Consider the following 23,733-nt stretch of genomic DNA (forward strand, 5'->3'; position numbering starts at 1 on the left):
CTTAAGCAGTCCTATACAGGCCCAATTTATAAATTCTTAATTGGGCTTATCTAAGCCCAAATATGATTAATCAGTTATACCTAAAAGGAAGCATTTTTAACGAACAGCATACGGTTGGACTAAAGTCAGTGGTCCGTACAGTGTCCGTACAGCACATGCATATTGTATGTTTTTGATACATGGTTCGATCGCACATCATCCCGTTTCTCCGCACGTTTTGTTCTTCTTCTACATCGTCGTGGAACTCCCGCATAGCACAAGCTGTCAGCCATGGCGACGCTGCAAATGCCCTCGTAATTTTTCGCCACCTGAAGCAGCAGTCTTATGCTAAACCCAATAACTTCACTTTCCCGGTCATCGCTAAAGCATGTGGGAAGCTATCAGACCTCCAAGCCTCGCGGATGATCCACGCCGACGTTGTCAAAACTCCCTACTCCTCGGATATATACGTACAAACTGCGCTCGTCGATGCGTACGCCAAATGTACCAATTTGGATTGTGCCCTTCGCCTGTTCGACGAAATGTCCCATCGAGATGTAGCCTCTTGGAATGCGATCGTCGTAGGGTATGCTCAAATAGGTGATTTCGATTGTGTTTCAGTGTTGATTAAAAGAATGAGGAGTGATGGAATCATGCCCGATGCTGTTACTATAATGGGGCTGACGCAATTGGCATCTGGCATTAACCATGGGAGCTTGTTGAGCTGTGTTCATTGCTTGGGTATGAAATATGGATTGGGAGGCGATGTCTCTGTTGCTAACACATGGATTTCTTGCTATGGAAAGTGTGGAGATTTATGCTCGGCTGAGATGGTGTTTTCTTGCATCTCTAGGGATGCTTTGTGCGTCGTCTCCTGGAATGCTATGATAGCTGGATGTGCTTGTTTCGAAGATTCGGAGAAGGCTATTGGAGTTTACCAGAGTATGATTAATGGTGGGTATAGGCCGGACGTGGTTACATTTGTTAATTTACTTTCGGCAATTGGCGAGCCCAAGTATCTACATTACGGGATGCGAATTCATGCTCTTGCAGTAAAAGAGGGTTCAAATTTGAATGCTACATTGCTCAATACACTTATCTCCATGTACACAAAGTGTGGAGATCTTAACTCTGCAAGATCGATTTTTGGTGGGATGAATGAGAGGTCTCATTGTTCTTGGACTGTTATGATTGGTGGTTATTCAGGAAATGGCGATTTAGGCGAAGCATTCTCATTGCTCGACGAAATGGAAGCTTCCGGAAAGAAGCCTGATACATTTACGGTTATCTATTTGATAGCAGGGTGTGGCAAAGTCGGGACCCTTGAGTCCGGGAAATTGATTGATAACTACACCATGTCAAAGGGGCTAAAGAACAATGTAATGGTATGTAATGCATTGCTTGACATGTACATGAAGTGTGGAAGCGAAGGAGATGCGCAGAAACTTTTTCTTGCGATGAATGAGAAGAATGTCGTCTCTTGGACAACTATGATATCTGGATTTGCACTGAATGGGAACTTCCAAGAAGCATTAGATCATTTTAATGAAATGTTAGAGGTGGGTATTAAGCCAAATCATATTACATTCCTTGCAGTCCTTCAGGCCTGCACCCATGGAGGTCTTTTGGAGAAAGGATGGGAAGTTTTCGACATGATGAAAAGAACTTATGGTATAAATCCCGGACTAGATCACTATGCTTGCATGACTGATCTCCTTGGGCGTCGAGGAAAGCTGAAAGAAGCACTTGATTTTATTCAAGAAATGCCAATGAAGCCAGATGCCGGGATTTGGGGCTCTTTGCTCGGCGCTTGCAAGATTCATGGCAGCGTAGATATTGGGGAACAGGCAGCATATAAGCTTTTTCAATTACAACCACAAGCTGCGGCTCCTTATGTCGAAATGGCTAATATATATGCATCACAGAAAGATTGGAGCGGTGTTGCGGCTATGCGCGTAAATATGAAGAGTAAGCAAGTGACGAAATCCCCGGGGCAAAGCATCGTATTTGTTGATGGAGTGTGTTGTTCATTTACAGTGGAGGATAGATCCCATCCCAAAGGCTTTCAAACATTCGAGACGTTGGATAGCCTAGTTTTGCAATTGAAAAATGAAACAGATTTGATTGCTGTTGAGGAGCTGGTGCTGTGATTCAGTTAGTAGGATCTCCATGAATGGGTTTTGTGGCCATGTACAGATTGACTATACTCCTATACCTGCGAGGCCTCTTGGAGCTGCCATTGCAACTGCTACTGCTAGTGCAAGGATCTGGTTTGTAATTCAGCTGCGCTGCCGACCTTTTTCTTGTCGAGGAGGAGCAATAACCGTCGCCATTTTTGTAATCTTGCCTCTCTGCAGCTGCTGCTTCTTCTTCTCCAAATAACTGCGCAATGAAGGATGCCAGATGATCCAACTGCGGCGACGAACATTCAGCCATCGAAATATCGAATCGAAATGTAGCTGGTACTGATGGCTATGGCTGTGGCGGTGATTAGTATATATGAACCTCTTGGATGGATTAGTTCAAGCATAAGTATGCGTGTGGAGTTCTGATCGCTTTCTAAAACAGAAATAGAAACAGAAAGATCCGCGTTGCTGCTCTGGAAATTGGGTATGAACTTGCCTCCCTCACTCCCCATTACACGCATCATATTATACTTTACTAATTCATAGATAATTGAAAATCTTGACAAGAGTTTCATGGAAAATATATTTATTTGATTCCTGATTTCATGGCATGGAATATTTTGTGGGTTTCTTCCACGTAGTTTCTGTTAGGTCATAGTCATACTTGCTTTTCTTTGCTTTGATTCAACCTCTTTTCACATTGTCTGTTCAATAACTTGACGGGCTTGTTGAAAGATCACTTTTTTATCTTATTAAGAGAATTGTTCCACGCTGCCAAGGCAATCGATTCAAAGAAATACTAGCTGGTATTTTCTATATTGACTTATTTTAGTATTGCTTGGGGTCAATCCAAGAATTGTTAATGAACAGTAGAAGAAACAGTTTGCTTTGAAGAATTTAATGGTCATCTATGTGAAATTCACAGTCATGATTACAGGTATGTAGGTAAGCAAGAATTTCCCCAATTTAGTTGAAGGGATGATCGGCAAAGAAAATTTAAGAGCTAGTTACAGATGTACGGACGTAGAAGTAAAGCAAGAAATGCGTCTAGAGATCATCAAGACGATGACCTCGGAGTCTCCGGTGCCTCCTCCGGCGGCCATGGTGTCCATTCTCCCGTTTCTCTCGCTTCCGATTGCTATTGTTATTATTCTTTTTCCGGCCATGATTCTTCTTCTTCTTTTTCTTGGGAGATTCTTCCGGTGCAGGTGCAGGTGCTGGGGAGTGTGCATTGCTGTTTTTCCAGTCCTCCGACCAGTCCGGCGACAGCAGCGGCTGCGGAGATAGAGTTGCAGCTGGGTCTCCGTCGAAGATTCCCGGCGATGATATATCGGAATCTTGGTACATGTTGAGCCCGGTGACGAGAATTCCGTCTATGCCGTGAACGGCAATGGTGGATCCGAGGAAAAGATCCGGCGAGGTGATTCGGACGCCGTCGACCAGGACGGCGACGGAGGTGGCGTTGGTGTTGATCGAGAAGTCGCCGTCGTCGTCCTGCTGAGTCTTTCCGATCAAGACGGAGTAGTGAGGGAGCAGCGTGTCGAGGAAGGGGGAGGAGAGGTTTACGAGGTCGAGGTAGGTGTGGCGCTGTTTGGGGACGACGTGGTAGCGGAGGGTGCTGATGTAGGTGTCGGAGTCGGAGATCATGTCGAGGGCGTAGAGGAGGGTGTCCTTGGGGGCGAAGATGGTGAACGGCGCGGCGACGGCGGCGGGGGAAGCGGCGAAGATCTCGTATTTGAGGTCGGAAGTGGCGATGGCGTTGATGAAGAGCGTCGAACCGTGGCTTCTCAGTGCTGTCATCATGCTTTCAACTTCTTCGGGGCCGGTGGCGGGGGTGGTTGTGAAGCTCGCGAAGAGGCCGGAGGCGGCGGCGGAGGGGTAATTGGCGATGATTAGGAGGAGGAAGACGAGATTGGGCGGAGGCGGCCATGGACGGCGGCGGCAGTTGGCCATTGTTGATCGGAGAAGAATCGATGAAGAATGAGAATGGGTAGGGAAGTTTTACGTGCTGTGGTTATAGCTAGTTTGCTGTACGGTTAGAATTTTAGTAATTGGGCCGGTCTTTAAAGCCCAATTCGAGACTGGGCCTTGGCCCAAATAAAGAGATATATATAGTCACGACGCTCACGTATTTTGGAGGGGTTGAAATCGATTTGCGTCTCCTCTTTGAAGAGCGAATTCGAGGATTCTCATTCTCTGTGGAATTGGCCGCACGGACTATGTACTGGTGAGGTTTTTCTTTTTGGGCTTTAGGTCGATCTCGATCGTTGTGGCTCGAGTGATCTGCTTGAATGCTGAATTAGTAAGAAATTGACTGCTGAAGTAATTTAATTATGTTTTGTGAATCGAAGTGAAATGGCGGCGAAGTATGGTCGGACAGTTTAGAATTTCCTTCGTGCTTAGTTCCTCTTCGCAGCTGGATTGATTCTGTTTCTGGTATTATCTGCCATCAGGTAGTTCTTCCTGTATCTCTGTTTTGTTTTTTGCTCGTGTAATTAGTTTCTGGATAAGTTGAAGTTTGGTTCTCTGGATATTTGAGTGGTCGATTAGGCTTGGCCATTGTTGAAATTTTTGTAGAATTGAGCACTCGAGTATTGGTTGATTATGAGATAGTTGCACTGTAGTATGCTGTGCTATCCAAGAAAATTTTGCTCATGATGCTTCCATCTCATGTTAGTTAGGGCATAGTCATTCGGTTATGATTTTTTTATGAATCAGACACAATATCCTTTGTGCAATTACATTACTACATTCTCTATTGCCTTAGTGGAGTCGTAATCGCAAGCTATGTTCTACAATGGTTTAGGATTAGAGTAGATGCTTTAAAAAGTAGCAATGGCGTTTTAGTTGGAATATGCAATAGGTTGTGAATCAATCAGGTGAATGCGCGCACATACTCGATAATTCGAAGTAAGGGTACCTGTTTAAGATTAGTGAAGCTGCATATCGATTGCACTTTCTAGATTCCTTTTAGTCTAGTTTTACTTGATGAATGATAGCTTTTATAAATCCAAAACTATCGGAATGATCATTGACGGAAGAACATCAAAAGATAAGAATCATAAGATTAAGATCTGTTCTTACGAAAGGATTAAGTATACAAGATTGTATGTTCATTTTTTATTGCATAACCTTAGTATGTTTTCATGTCATTCATTATAAAGAGTAGCATTTTATTGATGCATCATCTCTTATTCCATGTTCTTGACATTGCTGCAGGAACTCTTTCTGCATTCCGGGTGATCAAAATGCTGCAAAATATCCCCCACCAAATCGTACAATCTCCGGCTAGGCTTGGCCTGCCGAATCCCAACTCACCATCTCTTCAAAACTCCACTCCATCTAAATTCTCCTCCCAAAACCCTCAGACCCACCCACCCCATCCAGCCTCGAATCAGTTAACAACTCCATCTGTTTCTTCGACTCTGCTTCCACTTCTTCCCCCTCTCCCGAGAGCCCAATCTCTTCTCCTCCAAATGGCATCTCTAACCTCGAAACTTTTTGAAGTTTCCCCAAACCGCCCCCACTGGATCAGTGCCTTTCGGGGCTCCCTCCCGACATTCTTGTCCTCCCAAACTCAGTCATTATCTCTCCCTCAGAAGGACTCATCTCCTTCCTCCAGCAAAGAGATTGTTGCCTTGTTCACAATCCTCCAGACTCAACTCTTTGAAGCTGTTGCCGAACTCCAGGAGATTCTTGATCTTCAAGACGCTAAACAGAAGCTCGCCCGAGAAATCAGGTCCAAAGACTCCACTCTCCTTGCTTTCGCCAACAAACTCAGGGAGGCAGAGAATGTCCTCGACATCCTCGTTGACGATTATTCTGATTACCGTCGCCCCAAAAGGGCCAGGTCAGCTTCAACGGCGGACGACGCTGAGGATTCCTCCACAACCACTGTTTCAACTCGGCTGAATCTATCAGACATATTGTCGTACGCACACAAGATAAGCTACACCACATTTGCACCCCCAGAATTCGGCGCCGGACAGGCCCCCCTCCGGGGAGCGCTTCCTCCAGCCCCCCAAGAGGAACAGATGCGTGCATCTCAGCTCTACGCATTTGCCGATCTCGACATCGGTCTACCAAAGACAGATGAAGACAAAGCGAAGATTATCGAACCGTTGATCGAAGCCCCTGCAGCTGAAAGCAATCCCCTGGCGAACATGCCCGCCATGCAAGGTCTGCTTCCGCCTAATATTGTGGTGCCGTCTGGATGGAAGCCCGGCATGCCTGTGGAATTGCCTAGTGATCTGCCGATTCTTCCTCCACCGGGATGGAAGCCCGGCGATCCGGTTACATTGCCCCCAGTGGATCCTCATGCTCTTCCGCCGAGGGTGGAGGACCAGAAGTCGAGGGCGGTGGGGCCTCCGAAGGCGGCGCCGGAGCCAATACAGGTCCGGCATGTGCAGCTTGACATTGAGGATGATAGCAGTGATTATAGCAGCGATGTGGGCAGCTCGGATAGTGAAGATTGATCGACACTCTTCTCTGTACCTTACCTTTTTTTCCGATCATCAAACCAGACGTCTGGCGGTTTCCGGTGGCATTTGTTGATTTGGAGAGCACGAAAATGATTGGTGATGTTGGATTTATTAGTAGCCCTTTTTAAGGCAGCAAAAGTTGTTGTATCATATCAGTGGTCATTTTTCTTGACGTATTAGGTTTAACAACTTCGAAGACAGACGCGGAGAAGATTTCATTGTTTACACGTTTTCGAATAAAGCAAACACTGGACCACATACTTGTTTTTATCTATCTATATATATATATATATATGTATGTATGTATGTATGCATGTATCCCGGAGGAGGAGTACACAAACAAGTCAAGAAAGATACAACATCTGAAAGGAGGTTAAGAAGTCACAGCAAAATCCTTCAGTCCATGAAGAATAACAACGCAGAGGCAAGGGAAGGAATCATTCGAATCTCATACCGTTGAGGGGGTGGGACTTTTATTCAATCCTTGATGGCGAGCCGGTCGACATCGAATGCAAGCTCTGGACCAACACTACTGTCGACCGCTGGAAAGCACGATGACATGACATGACATGACGGCGAGTAACGTAGTAAGCTTCATTGGACAGCATTATTACAGGATGGAGACGAGGCTGCGTTTGAAGGTGCTGCTGATTCCAGAGCCGGGCTTGGGGGTGAAGTCCAGCCCGAACATCTCTTTGTTAAGAGATTGCCCCGGCTCGATAATCCCTACTAGCTTTGCAACAAGCAATGCACTCTCGGCAATGTGGTTCATATCATCCGTCTTTGCCCACACCCGGTCAGCGAGCTGCTGCCGTCTCATTTTGGTGTTGAGACTAATCCCCCATTCCAAGAACATCCTTTCGCGCTCCTTTTCCGAAAACTTCTTCATCATCTGCTTCGCCAACGCTTGTCTCTCCTGCCGTAGAGCTTTCTTGCTGTTTGTTCAGAAAAACAATAATAAAAGCCTTTTAGATCAATTCATATTTCTCATGTAGACACACCTAAATGCAGAACTAGCAGATACATGATCAAAAAAACACAATGCACATTATATAGTTCCGATTCTTTACTAGATTACACTTATTCGATTCATGACAGCCTTCTCTCCCTGGGAAAATTCTGAGCAACAATTCTAATGGAGACTGCTCCCCTAAAAGACCTTGTGTTCGTTCGGGGGTTTGGATTTTGAATTGAGATTTGAATAGTAAAAATATTGTTTGAAATAGTTGTACGATATGCTATAAATAGGTGTTGATATGATGTTTTGAATATAAAACTGATTTTCAGTATAATATAAAGAATGAAAATTAGTTTTTGATTTGATAATGTTATTGGGGAAAATCCTTTTTATGAATAGTAGATTTTCGGAAAAATCCCATAAACGAAATCGATAGATAGCTCTTATCTAATACCTTGGAGAGGACATGATGGAAAAATCTTACCTTGATGACAAGGTTAGACGTTGTCCGTTCACGACAGCCTTTTCTCCCTGGGAAAATTTCTCCTTCAAGAATTTCAGCTTCCTTATCTCTACCTCCAGATATATAGCATCAGAAGGATCGCCTTTACAGAGCAGGAAGAAGTAAGTTCTATGCACCAGTGAGACGTGGCAAGTGTGCCATAGTTCGATTATTTGTCTTTGGAGTCTCCTGAATTCAACAGGCCAACTTGTAACCACTTTAGATTCATCTTCGACAGGATGTACACCGACATCATTGACATTCTTCTTATGGGACTCGGTGACTTTTGATGCAGCATCATTCTCCTACATGCAATATCAGAAAGCGGCATTAAATCAATCAGCCGAAATCCATAAGCTTTAGTACACGCAACGATTGGCAAGAAACTAGACAATGTATATGCTTAAACTAAAATGAATGATTCAAATAAACTTGGTTTTGTTATATTAGTTAAGTACTGCATGATTGCTAACTTGATGTTAACCAAGGAAGAATTATGCATAAGAAAGCACGAGAGAAACAACAGATGGAACAACACTTAATGATGGTAACCACATGAATATTTCAGTAATAATAACAAGAACTAAATAAAGAAAATTGTTTTCACTCACAGGTTTTGCAGTATATTCTTTATCGTTTGAAAGCTCAGCCTCTCTCCTCGTGTCCGGAGTGCAGTTTAAACTATCATCCTCAACAGCTGAAACATTAAAAACTGGATTAATTGATCACAATATTAATAGTACTTTCTGGAGGAAGCAGACAATTCTGTTGTCAAAATTTCCACACCTGGGCTAAATTTTAATGCAGATGTTTTCCATCCAAAATCATCAGATTCTTTTCCTGGTTCTAAAGATGATGTATAATCACTGCATTGCTTCTCTGTCAGCCATGGAGAGATTGAGCTAGTAAAAATACTTGCTTTGCGTCTTTTCATTCTAGGAAAGCTTGAGCCTCCACTTCCAAAGGTATCACCAGCAAGATGATGTGCGAGAGAAGGATTTTCGAGAGATGTAATGCCAAGATATTGAAGGGGGTTGTCAAGAGATGTAATGACAAGACACTGAAGACAGCTAAAATCCCTTTTGTTCTTCAGCATTTGAAATGATTCTTTGTCATCCATAGCTGATGGTGCAATTAATTTTTGACCTTCATTTGGGGGGATGATCTCAGATGCTTCATGCTGCTTCACTTCATTGTCATCATCGTTCAAAGGAGATGACATGCAGCTCTCATTTGGAGAGGAACCAGACGATGCAGATTCTACATCCTGCATTTCTCCATTTACACGCACTTTGACAACAGGGATTCCAGTGTAATCTTCAGAAAGCATTTTTTCTGCTGAGATGCAATGAATTCCCTTGCATCTGTCCTCCAAAGTTTCTTTATTTTCATTTTGTGCCTCCTCCCAACATTGGTATGAATCTCCTGTATCAGAGTACGGACAAGTTCTGAACATCATTCGGGATGCATTACTGCAAGAAAATTTTTTACTAAAGTATGGAGCTCTCGGAAAATGATCCCCTGAAATGCTCCTACTTTGTCCTCTTCTGGTATCAACATCCAAAGAGTGGGTGTCTGCCCAGGCAGAGGTCTCTTTTCTTTGAATCTCCTGATCAGGTGATTTCCGCACTCGCAAATGAGGGTAATTTCCCAATCCTACCTGGATAATAACAAAGAAATAAACAAACAGAACAGTGCAAAAAAGCATACCATGGTTCTTTCAGTCTGAGATATTACCCGTGTTAAGGGGCCTGCATTGTCTCCGAGAATTTGTAGAAGTTCTTTGACTTGTGATTGAGCAATATCTCTTTGCAGAATTAGATTTCTAATCTCCTCCTCAAGCTGCATCAAAATGAACATATCATTGGAGCCTCAAAGTTGCACACGTTATTCTGTTGGTTGTCCAACAAGTATAATGAAGAAATGAATAGAGGAAAGGTGTAAGTGTCAAATTTCATAAGGAAAAATGAATGTTCCTCCAGCTGTCTTGCCTGTCAGGAAAATAGTAAAAACTGTTTGTCCCAGAATTGTCTTTGCCTTGCTTAGGTAAATGTTGTGCAAATTATAATTACGAATAAAAACAATATAATGCATCTCCTCAATAACATGGCATTGTTTTGACCTTGCTTATAAACTGTTTAGCTAATGTATTCATTAAATTAACATGGCATCAAATCTGCATTAAGTCCTTCATCCAAAATATAAGAAAATGCTTCAAATGCAAGTTTCAATGTAAAAGATACCGTTGCGCATAAGAGAAGTATAGATGCTTTGTGGCATAGCTTGCATACCTTTTCAATGCGGGCATCTTTCCGCCTCAGCTCACTCTCCAGTCTTTCTACTTCCTTTGGCAAATTCTTTACCAAGGGTTTGTCTGACATGGCTACATTAACTTTTGCATTGGCGGTGACTTCCTTAACACAGCTTGCAAATCTCTTCCTTGATTCCTCAGCATGACTTCTTGTGTAGCTTTTGTAGCTCATTGTACACATGATTATGATATCCTAGCATTTCCTCCTGGGGACAGCTTGCAGAATTCGAGTTAGCATGATATCTCTGCAAGGGAGGTGTCCATTTCATTTGTTGCTGTATATATGATTTTATATGATAAGAAAAGAGACAAAAGTACATCAAAACAGGCATTATGCAAGGGTAACATCACTCTTCCTGACCTTCTATCAATCGATGATCATAAACATCACGGACTTTGATTAAACCTTAAGTCTGAAAAACCAAAAATTTTGGATTAACTAACGGACTAAAATGTTGAAGAAGATTATTTCATCTTGACTTGCACTAAATATTCACCGATACAATTCTAATTCTCGAAAGAGTCTTCAACATAGCTTTGCACAACGAATTGAAAAATCACATAACGTAAATAACAAACACCTTATAAATCTCAAGCCATTGTTATCGACCGACACACGTATTTATAATGTACGAATATATCGATTCCTCCGTTTACCCTAGAATCCAAAAGGCTACGCGATACATATTCACAGGAGCGTCCAGATTCCTCATCAATGATTCCCAAAGGCCAAAACATCGGCTGATTACCGAGAAACAGAAATCTGAAACCGCAACCACGTGAAATGTACGACGACGCGATGCATGATTAAGAAAACTACCTGAAAGGTTCAGGAAAAAATCCTGGCGATTGTCATCATCATGTATTGGGGGTTCCTCGGATCCATGGATGGCGATTGTTGCGTTGCGTTGCGTGGTGCTATTTCCCCCTCTCTCGGTCGGTCAGGCAGGCAGATTCCTCCTTCCTCGCGACTTGCCTCTGCGCAAAATGCGATTGGACAGAGGTAAAGCACGGGAAGGTGGAATCGAAAATGGAACGATCGGCTCGAATGGATATTGGATGGAAATTATCTCCGACGGAGAGCTCTGTGTGTCTCTCTCCCTCTGCGTTTTGCTATAAACAAACCACGCGGTTCGTTCCCCTTTCTCTTTCTATTTTCAGTTTACATACGTATGTATTTGTATTTGTATTTTATCATATCCAACCTAATTCTAATGCAAATTTTAATAATAATAATAATAATAATAATAATAATAATATAATACTATTACTCCCCTTGTATCACTAGTCACTAAATAGTTAAATTTTTTATAAATATGTTTAGTTTATTAATTTTTTTAAAAAAATCATGCTGAAAAAACAAAGAACAAAGTCTTATAATGTCGGCTAAATAATTATTTTATGTTCAATTTACCTAATTTTCTCGCCCGCAATCAATATTATGTTATTATTATTTTTAATTATTGTCCATATATTCTAATTAATAATGATAACTATTATTTATTTATTTATTTCTATTTAAACTATCATAATTTATTAATTCTTTAATAAATTTATTATAATGTGCATATTTTACTTTTTATTTATTTTACTTTAAAATTATAATATCTATGTCCAGTCAAATTTGTATAAATTTTGTAGACCAATAGAATACCAAGTTTGTTTTAATTGAACGCGTTATATTAAATTATGCTATATATTGTTTAAAGTTTTATTTATTTTAAAAGCACTCTCGAATGTATTTGCTTTTTAATTTTAAATAATAAAAAATTATCGTTCTCTAATAATTTTTAATAAAAATATATTATTTTTTTGTCAATTCAAAACATTAATCGAAATAAAGTTTAAATAAAAATACTCAATTTCAAATAAAAGAAAAATCGGTACTTATGAGTTGCTTTGAAAATTAGTACTATTATTTTTTAATACAAATAATGTAAATAGAAAATCATTTCAATGTAATTATTTAATTTTTTACACATTATTTTTTTATATACTTACACAAGTATATTAATAAAAAATCTTACATTATTAACATTACAAAATTTCAATTCTATCTTTATAAATATTACTCTAATGCAATATTTGTTTTCTGCCATAGTATTAAATAAGGTAATTTGATAATTAAATGATATAATAAAAGAGAAAAATATATATTCATTTTAGTGATACGATAGGAAATAAAATTATTTTATTAAGCAATATTAAAGTAGTATTTTTCTTAATCTCTGGTAATTTCATAAGTCGAGTAAAATACCAAAGCGAGGCAAAGCAATGAAATGAAGATTCAAATTTCACTAAATTGTTTCAAATGTAAATAAATACAAACGCCATAACTCTAACTGTACAAACTTTACTTGTCACCCAAACAGCAATCCTGCCAAAGAGTAAAAACCGATGAAATTGGTCAAAGATTTGACCAATAGAGATAGAGACAATGGCAAATAGCAGCATAAATTACTAGCAGATACTTAAAGCTAAAATAAATTCAACACACGAGGAAATAAGTAAGTGTCCCCCACCTGTACTAGAGCTTCATGAATGGAAGAGAGTGACAGTGGCAATGTAGCCATTCTTCATTACCTGTAAACATCAAATTTATGTCTTAAATCACCAAAAGTGAGATAAATCAAAGAAAACCCTTGAAAATGCCAAAGAATGACCTCGAATGCAACGTATGGGTAACCATATACAAATGTAGATCCAAATGGGTTGCTGGTAGAGCCTTGCGTCTGAATTGCAGCACGGCCCGAGTCACCAAGAATTTCCTGCAAAATGGCAAATTAAATTGATAATAGAAATTGATGACTAATGTAGGCCTGAAATGTGGAGTGGATAAAATTTCGCTCGACGTCCACTAAACAAACATGAAATTTGTTATTTAGTCTCGGACGTCTACCTTGACTTGTTCCCATTTTGTGCTAGGTGTAATGGCGCATTTTAAAGCGTTTGATCCAACTGAGACATTCGAAATCAATATATTAACATTAGCCAACATTAGCCGCGGCCTATTTTATTTATAGTATAAGAAGAGTGAAAACTTACGATCAGGACTGTACAGCAGAAAGTTGCACTTTATGTATGAGTTGAAATCAGCATGTCCGGGATAGTTCGTATGCAGAACAAACTTCTTGATTTTATGAGTCTACAATACAAACAAAGATAGCCAGAAATTCTTCACATTAGTTGTATTTAAATCAGTAAGATCGGCAACCAACCTAAGAAGAGATTACCTGGCCATCAAATAAAATATCCAAGCCACGTTTGAAATAATTGTAGAAGTAATCCCCACAAAGAGTTGTTCGTGGACGAGGATCCGAAGCAGAATGTATTACCATTTGGTCCACCTGTTCAACACACATAAAGTCAATGCAAAAAGAAACACAAAATAAAACTGGCATATCGAAAACAACAAGAGGTAATAAAAAAGTAACACCTGTTTATGATGAATACCACAGGGTCGTCCCAATTCAGTCCATACATCCTACATATAACAAACAGAAAGGAAATTTTATGTCCGAAGCAGCGAAAAGTGTTTCTATTCAATAAATGATTTATCAAAATCATAAGGATAAGATGAAAACCTAAGTAGGTTTCGTTCAAAGTGAATGAAAGTGTATAGCCAACGAATGATCAAAACCTTTAAAGAAATTCATACCTGTGTTGACGCACCAAAAGGGAGATGCTGACCTCCGACTGTAAACCACAACTCTTCCCCTAACTAAACAACAAATGGAGAGTGTCATGCAAAGCTAAAAGGGTGTAATAACACACAAATTTAATCACATGGGAGAAAATATACATATACTTAAAATAGAATACATTATATGCAACAAAAAAAATATAAAATGTGTTCTTGCGACGTATATATAACAGAGAACAAGGTCAGTCAGTATATGACCTTCACTTGCACTTCTTCCATGTAGAGGCTGCCGGGAGGCAATGGAGGCACAGATGCCTTGGCCATTAAAGATCCTACACCAACCTTACTGTCCGTAGAAGTATCATATACTGATACACGGCATGTAACAGGAGTTGTGCCATCAGGAAACTCCAAGGGAAGTTCAGCTTAAAAAAATAAAAAACCTCTCAGTACAAATTAAACAAATTTCCCAATAAGAAGACTGAAAAATGGGGGTTTAAAAATGAATACCTTCCCGATCCTGACAGCACTCCGCATGTTGTGGGGGGATAGGAAATGCAAATGACAAACCCTACAATATATGGCCACAATTACCAACATGGACAATTTATTAACCAAAGAGTTAGCAAAGTAACTGTTTTAGTTGTTAAGATAATCGACAAACTTACCGGGTAAAATAGCGTGTAGACCCCCCTTTCCTTGTCATAAATACCTGGATAAGTTGGCCCAAAAAGAGCATAGACAGCAACGAAAGTTGCAAGAGTAGAGGGTCCCCTGGAAGTAGAACACTTAGGAACTGGAAATTCTTGAATTTGAAAATTATAAAATTTACAGGTAAGGACACAAGATCATACCCAATCAAGGCAGTGGCATATCGCATCTGAAGCCGTTTGACGTCAAATATTTCTATAAGACGAAGTCTCTGACATAGAATGAAGTATTAGTTAAGATTTTTTACTATATATATACTCGGTAATTGAGAGGATATTTTATGTATTTTCTTATTCTAGAATCAAGAAGTTCCTTTCAAAAAAGCAATTCTTTTTCAGTTGTACAAAAAAACTATTAATTTCTTTCTAAAGAACAAACCTGCGACCAAGGATCAAACCGAAGATGAAACCCGTGATCAGGGAAGCTAATAACAACATCAAGTTTTAGAGGGTCCTGAAGAACATACAAATACAAATTAGAAGCAGGATAATTCTCTTACAAGATATTTAGCACTAGTTATACGCAGTTCCAATTTTAAAGCACAATGTTAACGTGGAAAAATGATGTAAATGATAATGTGATTCTGAATAGTCAATTCAGTGGAACCGACAAAAGAATGTACCAAAATCAACATGGCTAGAAAATAAATGTACTTCGTAAACGATATAAGATGCCATATATAGCATACAAAAAAATTATAAATGAACAACACGTGTATGCCCCGAATTTTTTAGAGACTCCAACTAGGCAGGGATGCAGATAAAACAATGATGCCCCGCAAGCAATCAAAGTATATGAGATCAAATTGATAAATACAAACATAACAAAAGGACTCGTTCAAAATCCCATCAATGTGAACGAGAGGTATGTGTCATACTCATATACATAATTTCCCGAGTGCACAACAAGAAAGTTCCATAAAAAAATTGCAAAGAACCCTAGTAAACAGGCTAAGACCATATTGTCCAAATGCCCAAAGAGAATACATGAATTCCAATTTAAATAAAAATCTGCAAACAGATGCCCAAATAGAATATATATGAATTCCAATTTATATAAAGATCTGCAAACCAAGCCAATTGAACCTCGTCATAGTACTTGACATGAACAACATCATAAACGTTCGGCTGCTGATCAATTTGAGCAAAGGCTTCACATATTGGCATTCCTGACATTGCATCAAAACATATTTCTCAGTAACATTCACAATACCCTCAAAAAAAGTGATACGAATGTGAAATTGATCAGACAGTTAAAAACCCTAATCACCAAAAACACAGAAAGATGCGATCACGCCGTCGATAAACCTAAATATACTCCCGGATTGAAATTAAACCCCAGAGAAGACTAATAGAGTGCAAAATCATTAAACCCTAATAAACTTCCGATCCAAAACAAAATCGCAAGGGGTAAAATTGAAAAGGGGTTCGGTAAACTTCACCAAGGGAGAAAGGGCCGATCCCGAGACCGGGTCGAAGATCGAGTACGATTGAGCCCATGGATACGCCTTCGCACCTGCGCCTCGTTCTCTGCATCTTCTTTATTGTAGGAGATGATTGCGGCTTCTAATGGGTTTAGAGTCGATTTCGAAGAAATTGAAAGGATCAATAAAACGAATTCATAATCAGTTGAATTATGAGTTTATGGGGATGGAAATCTTTGGCGCCTCAAGGAAGAAATGGAGAGATAGGGTTGATGATTTAGCAAGAAGGGAAGGGAAGGGAACTTCGTCGGTCTTCTGCTTCAAGAAGGGGAAGAAGAATTGGGTAGCCGAGAAGAAAGCGGCTTGCTGCAGTGTAGACGTCAAAGATAAACGATAAACGTGCGTAAGATGAGCTTTGTAATTTAATTTATTTTATTTTTCATTATTCTTTTTAATTTTTTATTTTATTAAGAAATATTAACTCTGTTTATACAATACAATTTATTTTATACTATTTATTTTTTAAAATAAACGTCACATTAAATTTTTTTTTTTCATAAAATATCAAATCAAATACTAAATTTTTATTTTTTTCTTAAACTTCTAAATTTTCAAAAAAACTTCAAAAAAAAAAAAACTCCAAAAACTCCTATTTAAACAAATTCATTGATTTGGTTTGAGGTAAAAAAGAAATGCAATGAATTATAAGGGTATGTTAGGCCGTTTGGCCATAAGTTGGAGTGCAGTGCGTCTAACATGCTTTTATGTTGAATTTGATTTTATATCATTATTATATTATTTAATTTATACTCCCTCTCTCTCAATTTTTATGTACCCTCTTTTATTTTGTTCCGTCTCATTTATTTTGTTATTTTTTTAAAAAAAAATTATATATTTTAATTTTATTTTAAAATTTTTAATTTTTAAATTTTTAATTTTAATTATACTAATAAATTATCTTAATTTTAATTTATAATTATTTTTACTAATATATTTTTAATTATAAATATTCGGAACGGAGAGAGTATAGTTTTTAATAGAAATATTATTTTGGTTCGAAAAAAATATATATATACCTATTAAAATAATTAAATAATATATGTACTTTTAGAAATTTAATAACTGAAAATAATATTTAATATAGATAAATGTTAGTATTTATGTATATTGCTAAAACATATATACACTCATATATAATAATAGTATTCATAGATAATATGTTCTTGTGTAAGTATAGATTGTTAATAATTTTAGGGCGAGTTTACTTTATGTGATATAATAATCATATGATAAAATAATATTGTTTTGAATATGTGCTCTTATTATTTATAAGGGTGAGTAATCTCTCTATTTAATACTCCCTCTGTCCCAAATAAGGTGCAATTTTTGTTTTGGGCACGAATTTTTAGATGGGTAGTATTAAGTTGGATAATTTAAAAATTAAGTGATGTGATGGAGAGAGAAATATATATTTTATTTTTTTATTTGGGTGATGTGATGGGATAAAGTATGGGGTAGATATTAAGTATAATTAATTATTTTCTATTTTGGAAATGTTGCAGGATATTTGGAACGTACAAAAAAGAAATATTGCACGGTATTTGGGAGGGAGTAGCAATTAGTTTTAAAAGTTAGAATTTGGATCCCAAAGTATTGACATTTTTTGGATTTTTTAGTTTTCTGATTATCATCTCAACTTTTATTATTCAATCCAACATAAAAGAAAAATATTAATAATATTTAAATACTTACTATAATACCGGATTTTATTTAATCACAGGCCATAATACATATATAATTTAAATTGATTAATTATCCACCTTAATACATATATTATTTTTAAAAAACTATATAATTATATACTCCCTCTGTCCCATAACAAGATATTCATTTACGTTTTGCTTCATTGTACTTAACGTTAAAAATATCCTTATATTTGTATAATTTTTTATTATAATTTTTTTATACAAATGTCATTATATTAGTATTACAAGACACTAATAGAAATATTTTTGCAATTTTTCTTTGATTTGCAATACGTTTTGATATAATAATTAATAGTAGAGATTTATGAGATACTCTTTATTTACATTATGTTATTGGAAGATTTTGCAAATTAACATTAGAGATTTATGATAATTGATTAAAATATATTTAAACTATTAATTTATACATTCTTCCGAGTATTTATATCTTAATAAAATATATCTCATAAGAGATGTTGTTTGTTGTGTTTATTTGTATATTAAACTAAACATAAGTCTATTTATTATCTATATATTGATTAGAAAACTGTGTGAATAAATAAATATCAATATTCTTATATAAAATATTTTATTAAGATTATAAAGTCCACGTCGACCGAATAGGAAGATGTGTTTCCTAAGCACCGTAAATGCAAAAAAATGTCTATTATTAGTAGATTGATGAGGTACCATTCAAGAATTAAATTTAAATATTCTTAAAATATTTTATCATTAAAAAAAAAAAAAAAAAACAAGGGAGGTGTAAGGGTATAGAAAAATAGTTGATTAATTATTTGAATGGAAAGATTTGAAAAGGGAATCAGATTGGTTTAGTGGATCAAAATTTTCCATGAACATCTCTTTTGTGTTAGTGCGATGATGGTGGTGAGGAAGATGATGATTACGGGTAGTGGATTTGACAATTTTAATATGATGGTAGGGAAGGTGGTAAGAGTCGAGTTGAAGCTGTTCTAAGATCTGCTGTGACCCCCAAAGATAAGCCGAGTGCCCATCGATCATTTCACTCACATCAACCTGCAATTGTAAATCAAATCATTATTATACATATAACATAACAGTAAATGACAAGATAGCATACATACGTTTTGGATTCCTGGGACCTCCACTGCTTGAATGCCAGCCAGTCCCTGGCTCAGAAGACTGCCACGTCATCCCCAAATATAATAAGTAATTGGATAAATAATAGTGGAGGAAGAAATTGGAATTGGAATTGAGATTTACGTGGCACGGAATGCGATTCCAAGCATCCAGTCGTTTGTGGAGTATGCATTCACGTACCGTCCACTCACCGCCTAATTACAATTCATCAATTTCCTTAAGTAACTGAATTTATTAATTAATTAAGCAATCCATCCCCACTGACCAAAATATTCAAAATTCGAAAATTCAATCCAAACAAACTGAAATTTAAAATTTGGTTCGAATCAGAACGGATTGAATTTTTAACGAATTTCGAATTTTCGGATCAGATCGATATACTTAAAATCCGAAATATAATATTTTAATATATTTTTTATTATACATATTTAATATTTTATTAGAAAATATTATATTTTAAAAAAACTCAAATTTATTAATTATATTTTAATATATTTAATTTTTTTTTATATTATAGTATATATTTAATATTATAAAATAATAATAAAATATAAAAGAAATTTAAAAATTAAAAATAATAATAATAAAACCAACGCGCCACCTAGAAGCCCTACTTAAAATATTTAGAATTTCGAAATTTTCGATTTGGTTCGAATTTTTTAATTCGGATTACAAATTTTCGGATTTCGAATTTCGATTATTTCGGTTCGATTTGGATTAGTTTTTCAAAAATTTCGGATTTTCGGATCGATTCGGATTTAACAAAATCCGAAACGAAAATCCGAATGCTCACCCCTTTCCCGATGGGCATGAGTCAACTACTGATTCGGCATGCTGATTTGACCAAATCAGTTTATATTTATATATATTCAAATATATTTATAATGCAATATATATTGTATTATAATTCAATATATAATTTCGTATAGAATTGACTTAATCGAATCAATACAGGATATACAGTCAATCTGTTCAACCAGTGATGCCCTCTAGAATAATTTATATTTTTAAATTTTAAATTTTTTTTAGTAAAAATTATTAAATTTTAAAAAAAATATTTTTTAGTTATTTTTTCTCTTATTTATCCTATTGGATTAGGAGAAATAAAAAAATATATATATTAAATAAAAAATAAATTAACATTTTGCCCTTAAAGTTTTAGAGCTGGTTCGTTCAACCCAATGTAATTATTACCTTTCGAGTGGTTTCCCAGTTCATGTCTGAGATTGGTACTGGAGCCCCCATAAGAACAACTCTTTCCACAATTCCTCCACCTGACATGACACACACAGACAAACAGACATCTTGAGAGAGAGAGAGAGAGAAATAACATAACATTTGAGAACTGAGATGAGATTACTACTACGTACTATCGAGTGGATGGGTCTCAGCCAATGTCTGGAGGCAGCTGAAAATGACCCGAGCTCCCAGTGAGAACCCCACCAGTGTCACAGGCCTGTATTGCATTGCATCAGATTAAATGATCAAATGACCATACCATACCCATATCAAATATCAACACTCAATTCGTTCAAGTTAGTAGTTTTTTAGTATACCACACCCTACCTACCTATGACCTTGCAGCCCCTTTTGTAATACTTCCGCCAGCAGTTTCCCGGCCTTGTCCGACCTACACAACACAACACAACACCCAATCACCCTGTTCAATTAATTAGTTCAATTGATGATCATACAAGAATACCTGTCGATTGCAATTGCCCATTTGCTATCAATGAACTTAGTGAGAGAGAGCAACGTTGCTGGCCACGCCACTGCCGTCACCAGCGTGCTCAGTGCTGTCATCATTGCTCCTTGCTTCATTATTTCCCGAGATATTTCTGCACCACCATCACTTTTAACTAATCAACATCTTCTTCCTACTTCTATTTCGATTTCTTACCATCAATTTACTTACTTGATGTCACCCAGTCCTGAATAGCATTGCTGATCGGAATTAGATGCTTCGACTCCCACTGCACCACGTACCTACGTACACAAATCTATCTATCTCTAAAAATCAATCAACATTTTACTTTTTTTCAACCCAATGATTCGTTCAATTCTATCTTCTTTCTTTCTCTCTACCTTTCCAAGTTATCATCGTACCCTTCCCAGGGCCTCATAAAATCCTCTTCCTCGTAAACAAATCCCGACACTAATATCTCCACCGCTAGCCGCTGCCCAATGAACAATTACCCAAACTTCAGCCATCTCATATATACAAGAACAAGAACAAACTGATCACCATGACAGAAATCAAGAAACGAAATCAACTTACTCCCTGGTTATGATTCTCTCCTATAGCTTTGAACTCGAACTCTTCCACGTCGCTAATTCTCTTTGCCATTTTGCTCCCTGTCAGTCCTGCTCCAGCAGCTGTTCGTACCATTTTCAAACTCCCATCACACTTCACAACGTCGTCTACCACAAAACAGACAACTCAATACATATAAATAAATACCCTAAACTTACCTCCAAACGAAGCTGCAACCGCCACCGATCCGGCGGCGCTGCCGGCGGCAGTAGCAAGAAAGGCACATCCACTCGCCCCCACCACCGGAATTATGGCCCCAACTGTAGGCGCTAAAGCACTGAATCCGGCGGCTATTGCCGGCGCAGCTAAACCTGTGAACGACGTTCGAATGAATCCAGAGAAGAAGCATTCCATTTACCCTAGCCTAGTCGAAAATGGCGTACCGCCGGTAATCGCCATCAATGTGCCTCCGGTCAATGCCGCCGCCCCGATGATCCCTCCTCGCTTCCACTTAGCCCACGTGTCGTCCGTCGATGCGTCTTCTTGCTTCGATTCCTCCTCCTTTAAAATAGCCATTGCAGAGCACGCAATCGTGGTTTCAATCGCTTCCTGGAGAAGGGGATTCAAATTAGGGTTTGAGAGGATCGATCCAAAATTAGGAAATGCATTCGTAAGTACTAATTCATACGAGATCGCGGAGATTTTCGTACCATTTTTATCCATTTGACATCGAACCATGCCGCGAGCAACCGTAATGCGACGCGATGTCTAGCGTCGTATCCCTTTCTGCTCGCCGGCGTGGATTTATCGCCGTCTACGGAAAGATTAGCCAGGCAAGCAGAAAGCAACTGATATAGAACGGTGATCTTCCTCGGATAGGTGAGCATCGTCGCCTCTTCCAACGGCTTACAGTCTGAATCGAAGATCGAAGAACATCGGTGGGGATGATCAGCCACAGGTTCTGCAATGACATCAGTTTTCGGCTTCGGACTTTCAGTTGGATCGCTTGCTTCAGATTTTGATTCTGTCCCTGGCTCCGGCGCCGTAAACTTCTCCCGGCACGCCTGCTCCCATTCGGTTTGTTTCTCCTTCATGTCGTCGTAATTTGCCCTGGTTTTCTCCACCTTGGAAGACACAGCATCGATTCCTTCTGCAAGAGCAACTTCATCGGCTGATTCCGATGATTTCTCACCATTTTCTTCCCCGAGTAGCTTTACGAACTGAAAAAAAGAAAAGAAAAGGATCATCATCACTACACATAGTACGCCATGGAGTTACGATCAAAACGAAGAAATGAAGCAACTAACAGATCCAGCACGAGGTAAATCAGCCGCAGAGGCTAATTCCTCCAGTTCGCCCCACTTTTTGCTCTCGATCTCAAGAAACCTGTACATACAAATCAAAATCAACAACCGCCATTATATGACTGTATACAGAAAGGAGCTGCTAATTCAGTAATACTTGAAAATCGGACGAAGGAGGCCGGAATGATGATGAATCCACTCATGAGTCTCCTCAGAAGCCAAATCGGAACCACCGTCATGAGAGAGGTGCTCTCCTGCACCTCCACCACCACCATCATCATCGTCATCATCATCATCATTATTATTTCGGGAGGCAAAGAGAGTCTGGTGGATCTGTGCGCGGTGCACGGCTATGGCAAAGAGTGCTCCGGCGGCGTACTTCTGCGATGCACTTAGGACAGCCATTGGATTGGAAGATGCTGTCTTCCTGTCATCTTTCTCCATTATTCTGGCCTTCAAACAAGCTTAATTAATAATTAATTATACAGAGCAAACGTGATACAGCAAATTTCTCAAATACAACGAAGAATGTGGTAAAAGGCTGTCGTTGCCAGCATTCATTTCTGATGAATTTGTGTTGATGGAGAGGAATGAAGTTGCAGATAGCAAACAAGCGCGTGTGTGAGAGAGTTGTGGAAAATCAAATGAGATACGGTTAAGGGAGCAAGCAGTTAGTTTTAGGAGTTTTACGGACAGAAAGATCCGACCATGTTTAGCAAACAAAGAGAGAAAAGAACGAACGAACAAAACTATATATGAACTGAATTCCGTGAATACTTCTCAACCATTCAACTTCTTCTCCATCTACTTCAATTTTATATATTATTAATTTTATTATATATTTTGGATGTATTTTTTTTTTATTATCGATTGTATTCTTATGTTATATAAACGGTGTGTTCTTTTAGTAAATTTTTTAAATTTTATATTATTCATTAAAAAAATTATCAAAAATACCAATCAAAAATTTATTTTTTATTTTTTATACTTTCTCTGTCATCCAATTATTTGCTCATTTGCAGAGGCACATTCAAAACGTCATATTAACACAAATTTATATCATATCGTACAACTATTTCAATTCAAAAAATTTATTATTCAAATTCAAAAAATAAAAAAAATAAAAAATCAATCCACAAACAAAACACACGTTAAGATCTATAGCATTAGTATTTGT

General features: G+C 37.9%; 6 protein-coding genes across 13 annotated transcripts; 2 read left to right on the forward strand and 4 right to left on the reverse strand.

Moving 5' to 3' along the window:
* The first annotated feature begins 15 nt into the window (after window positions 1-15).
* LOC127240338 (pentatricopeptide repeat-containing protein At4g19191, mitochondrial) lies at window positions 16-2,130 on the forward strand. Its single transcript, XM_051258957.1, has one exon. It carries the CDS (start codon window positions 180-182, stop codon window positions 2,127-2,129), a length of 1,950 nt encoding a protein of 649 aa, XP_051114914.1. The 5' UTR covers window positions 16-179; the 3' UTR covers window position 2,130.
* A 1,022-nt stretch (window positions 2,131-3,152) lies between these two features.
* Window positions 3,153-4,058, reverse strand: LOC127240343 (fasciclin-like arabinogalactan protein 19). Its single transcript, XM_051258969.1, has one exon. The coding sequence runs from the start codon at window positions 4,056-4,058 to the stop codon at window positions 3,153-3,155; it is 906 nt and encodes a 301-aa protein (XP_051114926.1).
* Window positions 4,059-4,241: 183 nt separating this feature from the next.
* Window positions 4,242-6,736, forward strand: LOC127240341 (mediator of RNA polymerase II transcription subunit 4). 2 transcript variants are annotated; one of them, XM_051258968.1, is made up of 2 exons: window positions 4,242-4,332; window positions 5,325-6,736. In XM_051258968.1, the coding sequence occupies exon 2, from the start codon at window positions 5,354-5,356 to the stop codon at window positions 6,578-6,580; it is 1,227 nt and encodes a 408-aa protein (XP_051114925.1). In that variant the 5' UTR covers window positions 4,242-4,332; window positions 5,325-5,353; the 3' UTR covers window positions 6,581-6,736. The 2 variants fall into 2 exon arrangements, with proteins under 2 accessions (XP_051114925.1, XP_051114924.1); XM_051258967.1 differs by lacking the exon at window positions 4,242-4,332 and adding an exon at window positions 4,457-4,558.
* Window positions 6,737-6,792: 56 nt separating this feature from the next.
* Window positions 6,793-11,493, reverse strand: LOC127240339 (kinesin-like protein KIN-7H). Of its 7 annotated transcripts, none has more exons than XM_051258965.1 (8): window positions 11,178-11,493; window positions 10,338-10,632; window positions 9,784-9,888; window positions 9,583-9,706; window positions 8,833-9,471; window positions 8,658-8,743; window positions 8,029-8,351; window positions 6,793-7,521 (listed from the first exon to the last, which is right to left on the reverse strand). In XM_051258965.1, exons 2-8 carry the CDS (start codon window positions 10,536-10,538, stop codon window positions 7,197-7,199), a joined length of 1,803 nt encoding a protein of 600 aa, XP_051114922.1. In that variant the 5' UTR covers window positions 10,539-10,632; window positions 11,178-11,493; the 3' UTR covers window positions 6,793-7,196. The 7 variants fall into 7 exon arrangements, with proteins under 7 accessions (XP_051114922.1, XP_051114921.1, XP_051114919.1 ...); XM_051258964.1 differs by adding an exon at window positions 10,719-10,770 and having other exon boundaries at window positions 8,833-9,706; window positions 10,338-10,563; XM_051258962.1 differs by adding an exon at window positions 10,719-10,770 and having other exon boundaries at window positions 8,833-9,706; window positions 10,338-10,602.
* Window positions 11,494-12,632: 1,139 nt separating this feature from the next.
* LOC127240671 (PHAF1 protein At3g51130) lies at window positions 12,633-16,521 on the reverse strand. The gene is made up of 15 exons (XM_051259472.1): window positions 16,153-16,521; window positions 15,797-15,879; window positions 15,090-15,164; window positions 14,855-14,922; window positions 14,669-14,774; window positions 14,511-14,571; window positions 14,259-14,425; window positions 14,016-14,078; window positions 13,794-13,841; window positions 13,591-13,704; window positions 13,403-13,502; window positions 13,257-13,315; window positions 13,021-13,125; window positions 12,880-12,940; window positions 12,633-12,734 (listed from the first exon to the last, which is right to left on the reverse strand). The coding sequence occupies exons 1-14, from the start codon at window positions 16,244-16,246 to the stop codon at window positions 12,893-12,895; spliced, it is 1,191 nt and encodes a 396-aa protein (XP_051115429.1). The 5' UTR covers window positions 16,247-16,521; the 3' UTR covers window positions 12,633-12,734; window positions 12,880-12,892.
* A 2,127-nt stretch (window positions 16,522-18,648) lies between these two features.
* Window positions 18,649-23,299, reverse strand: LOC127240292 (uncharacterized). The gene is made up of 15 exons (XM_051258871.1): window positions 22,714-23,299; window positions 22,560-22,638; window positions 21,963-22,472; window positions 21,696-21,861; window positions 21,471-21,623; window positions 21,277-21,374; window positions 21,084-21,175; window positions 20,914-20,984; window positions 20,701-20,836; window positions 20,569-20,628; window positions 20,369-20,454; window positions 20,193-20,272; window positions 19,122-19,192; window positions 18,983-19,040; window positions 18,649-18,914 (listed from the first exon to the last, which is right to left on the reverse strand). Exons 1-15 carry the CDS (start codon window positions 22,998-23,000, stop codon window positions 18,666-18,668), a joined length of 2,196 nt encoding a protein of 731 aa, XP_051114828.1. The 5' UTR covers window positions 23,001-23,299; the 3' UTR covers window positions 18,649-18,665.
* Between the last annotated feature and the right edge of the window lie 434 nt (window positions 23,300-23,733).

The sequence above is a fragment of the Andrographis paniculata genome, unplaced genomic scaffold (genome assembly GCF_009805555.1).
Source record: "Andrographis paniculata isolate CXL003 unplaced genomic scaffold, ASM980555v1 Contig79END, whole genome shotgun sequence".
NCBI lineage: Eukaryota > Viridiplantae > Streptophyta > Magnoliopsida > Lamiales > Acanthaceae > Andrographis > Andrographis paniculata.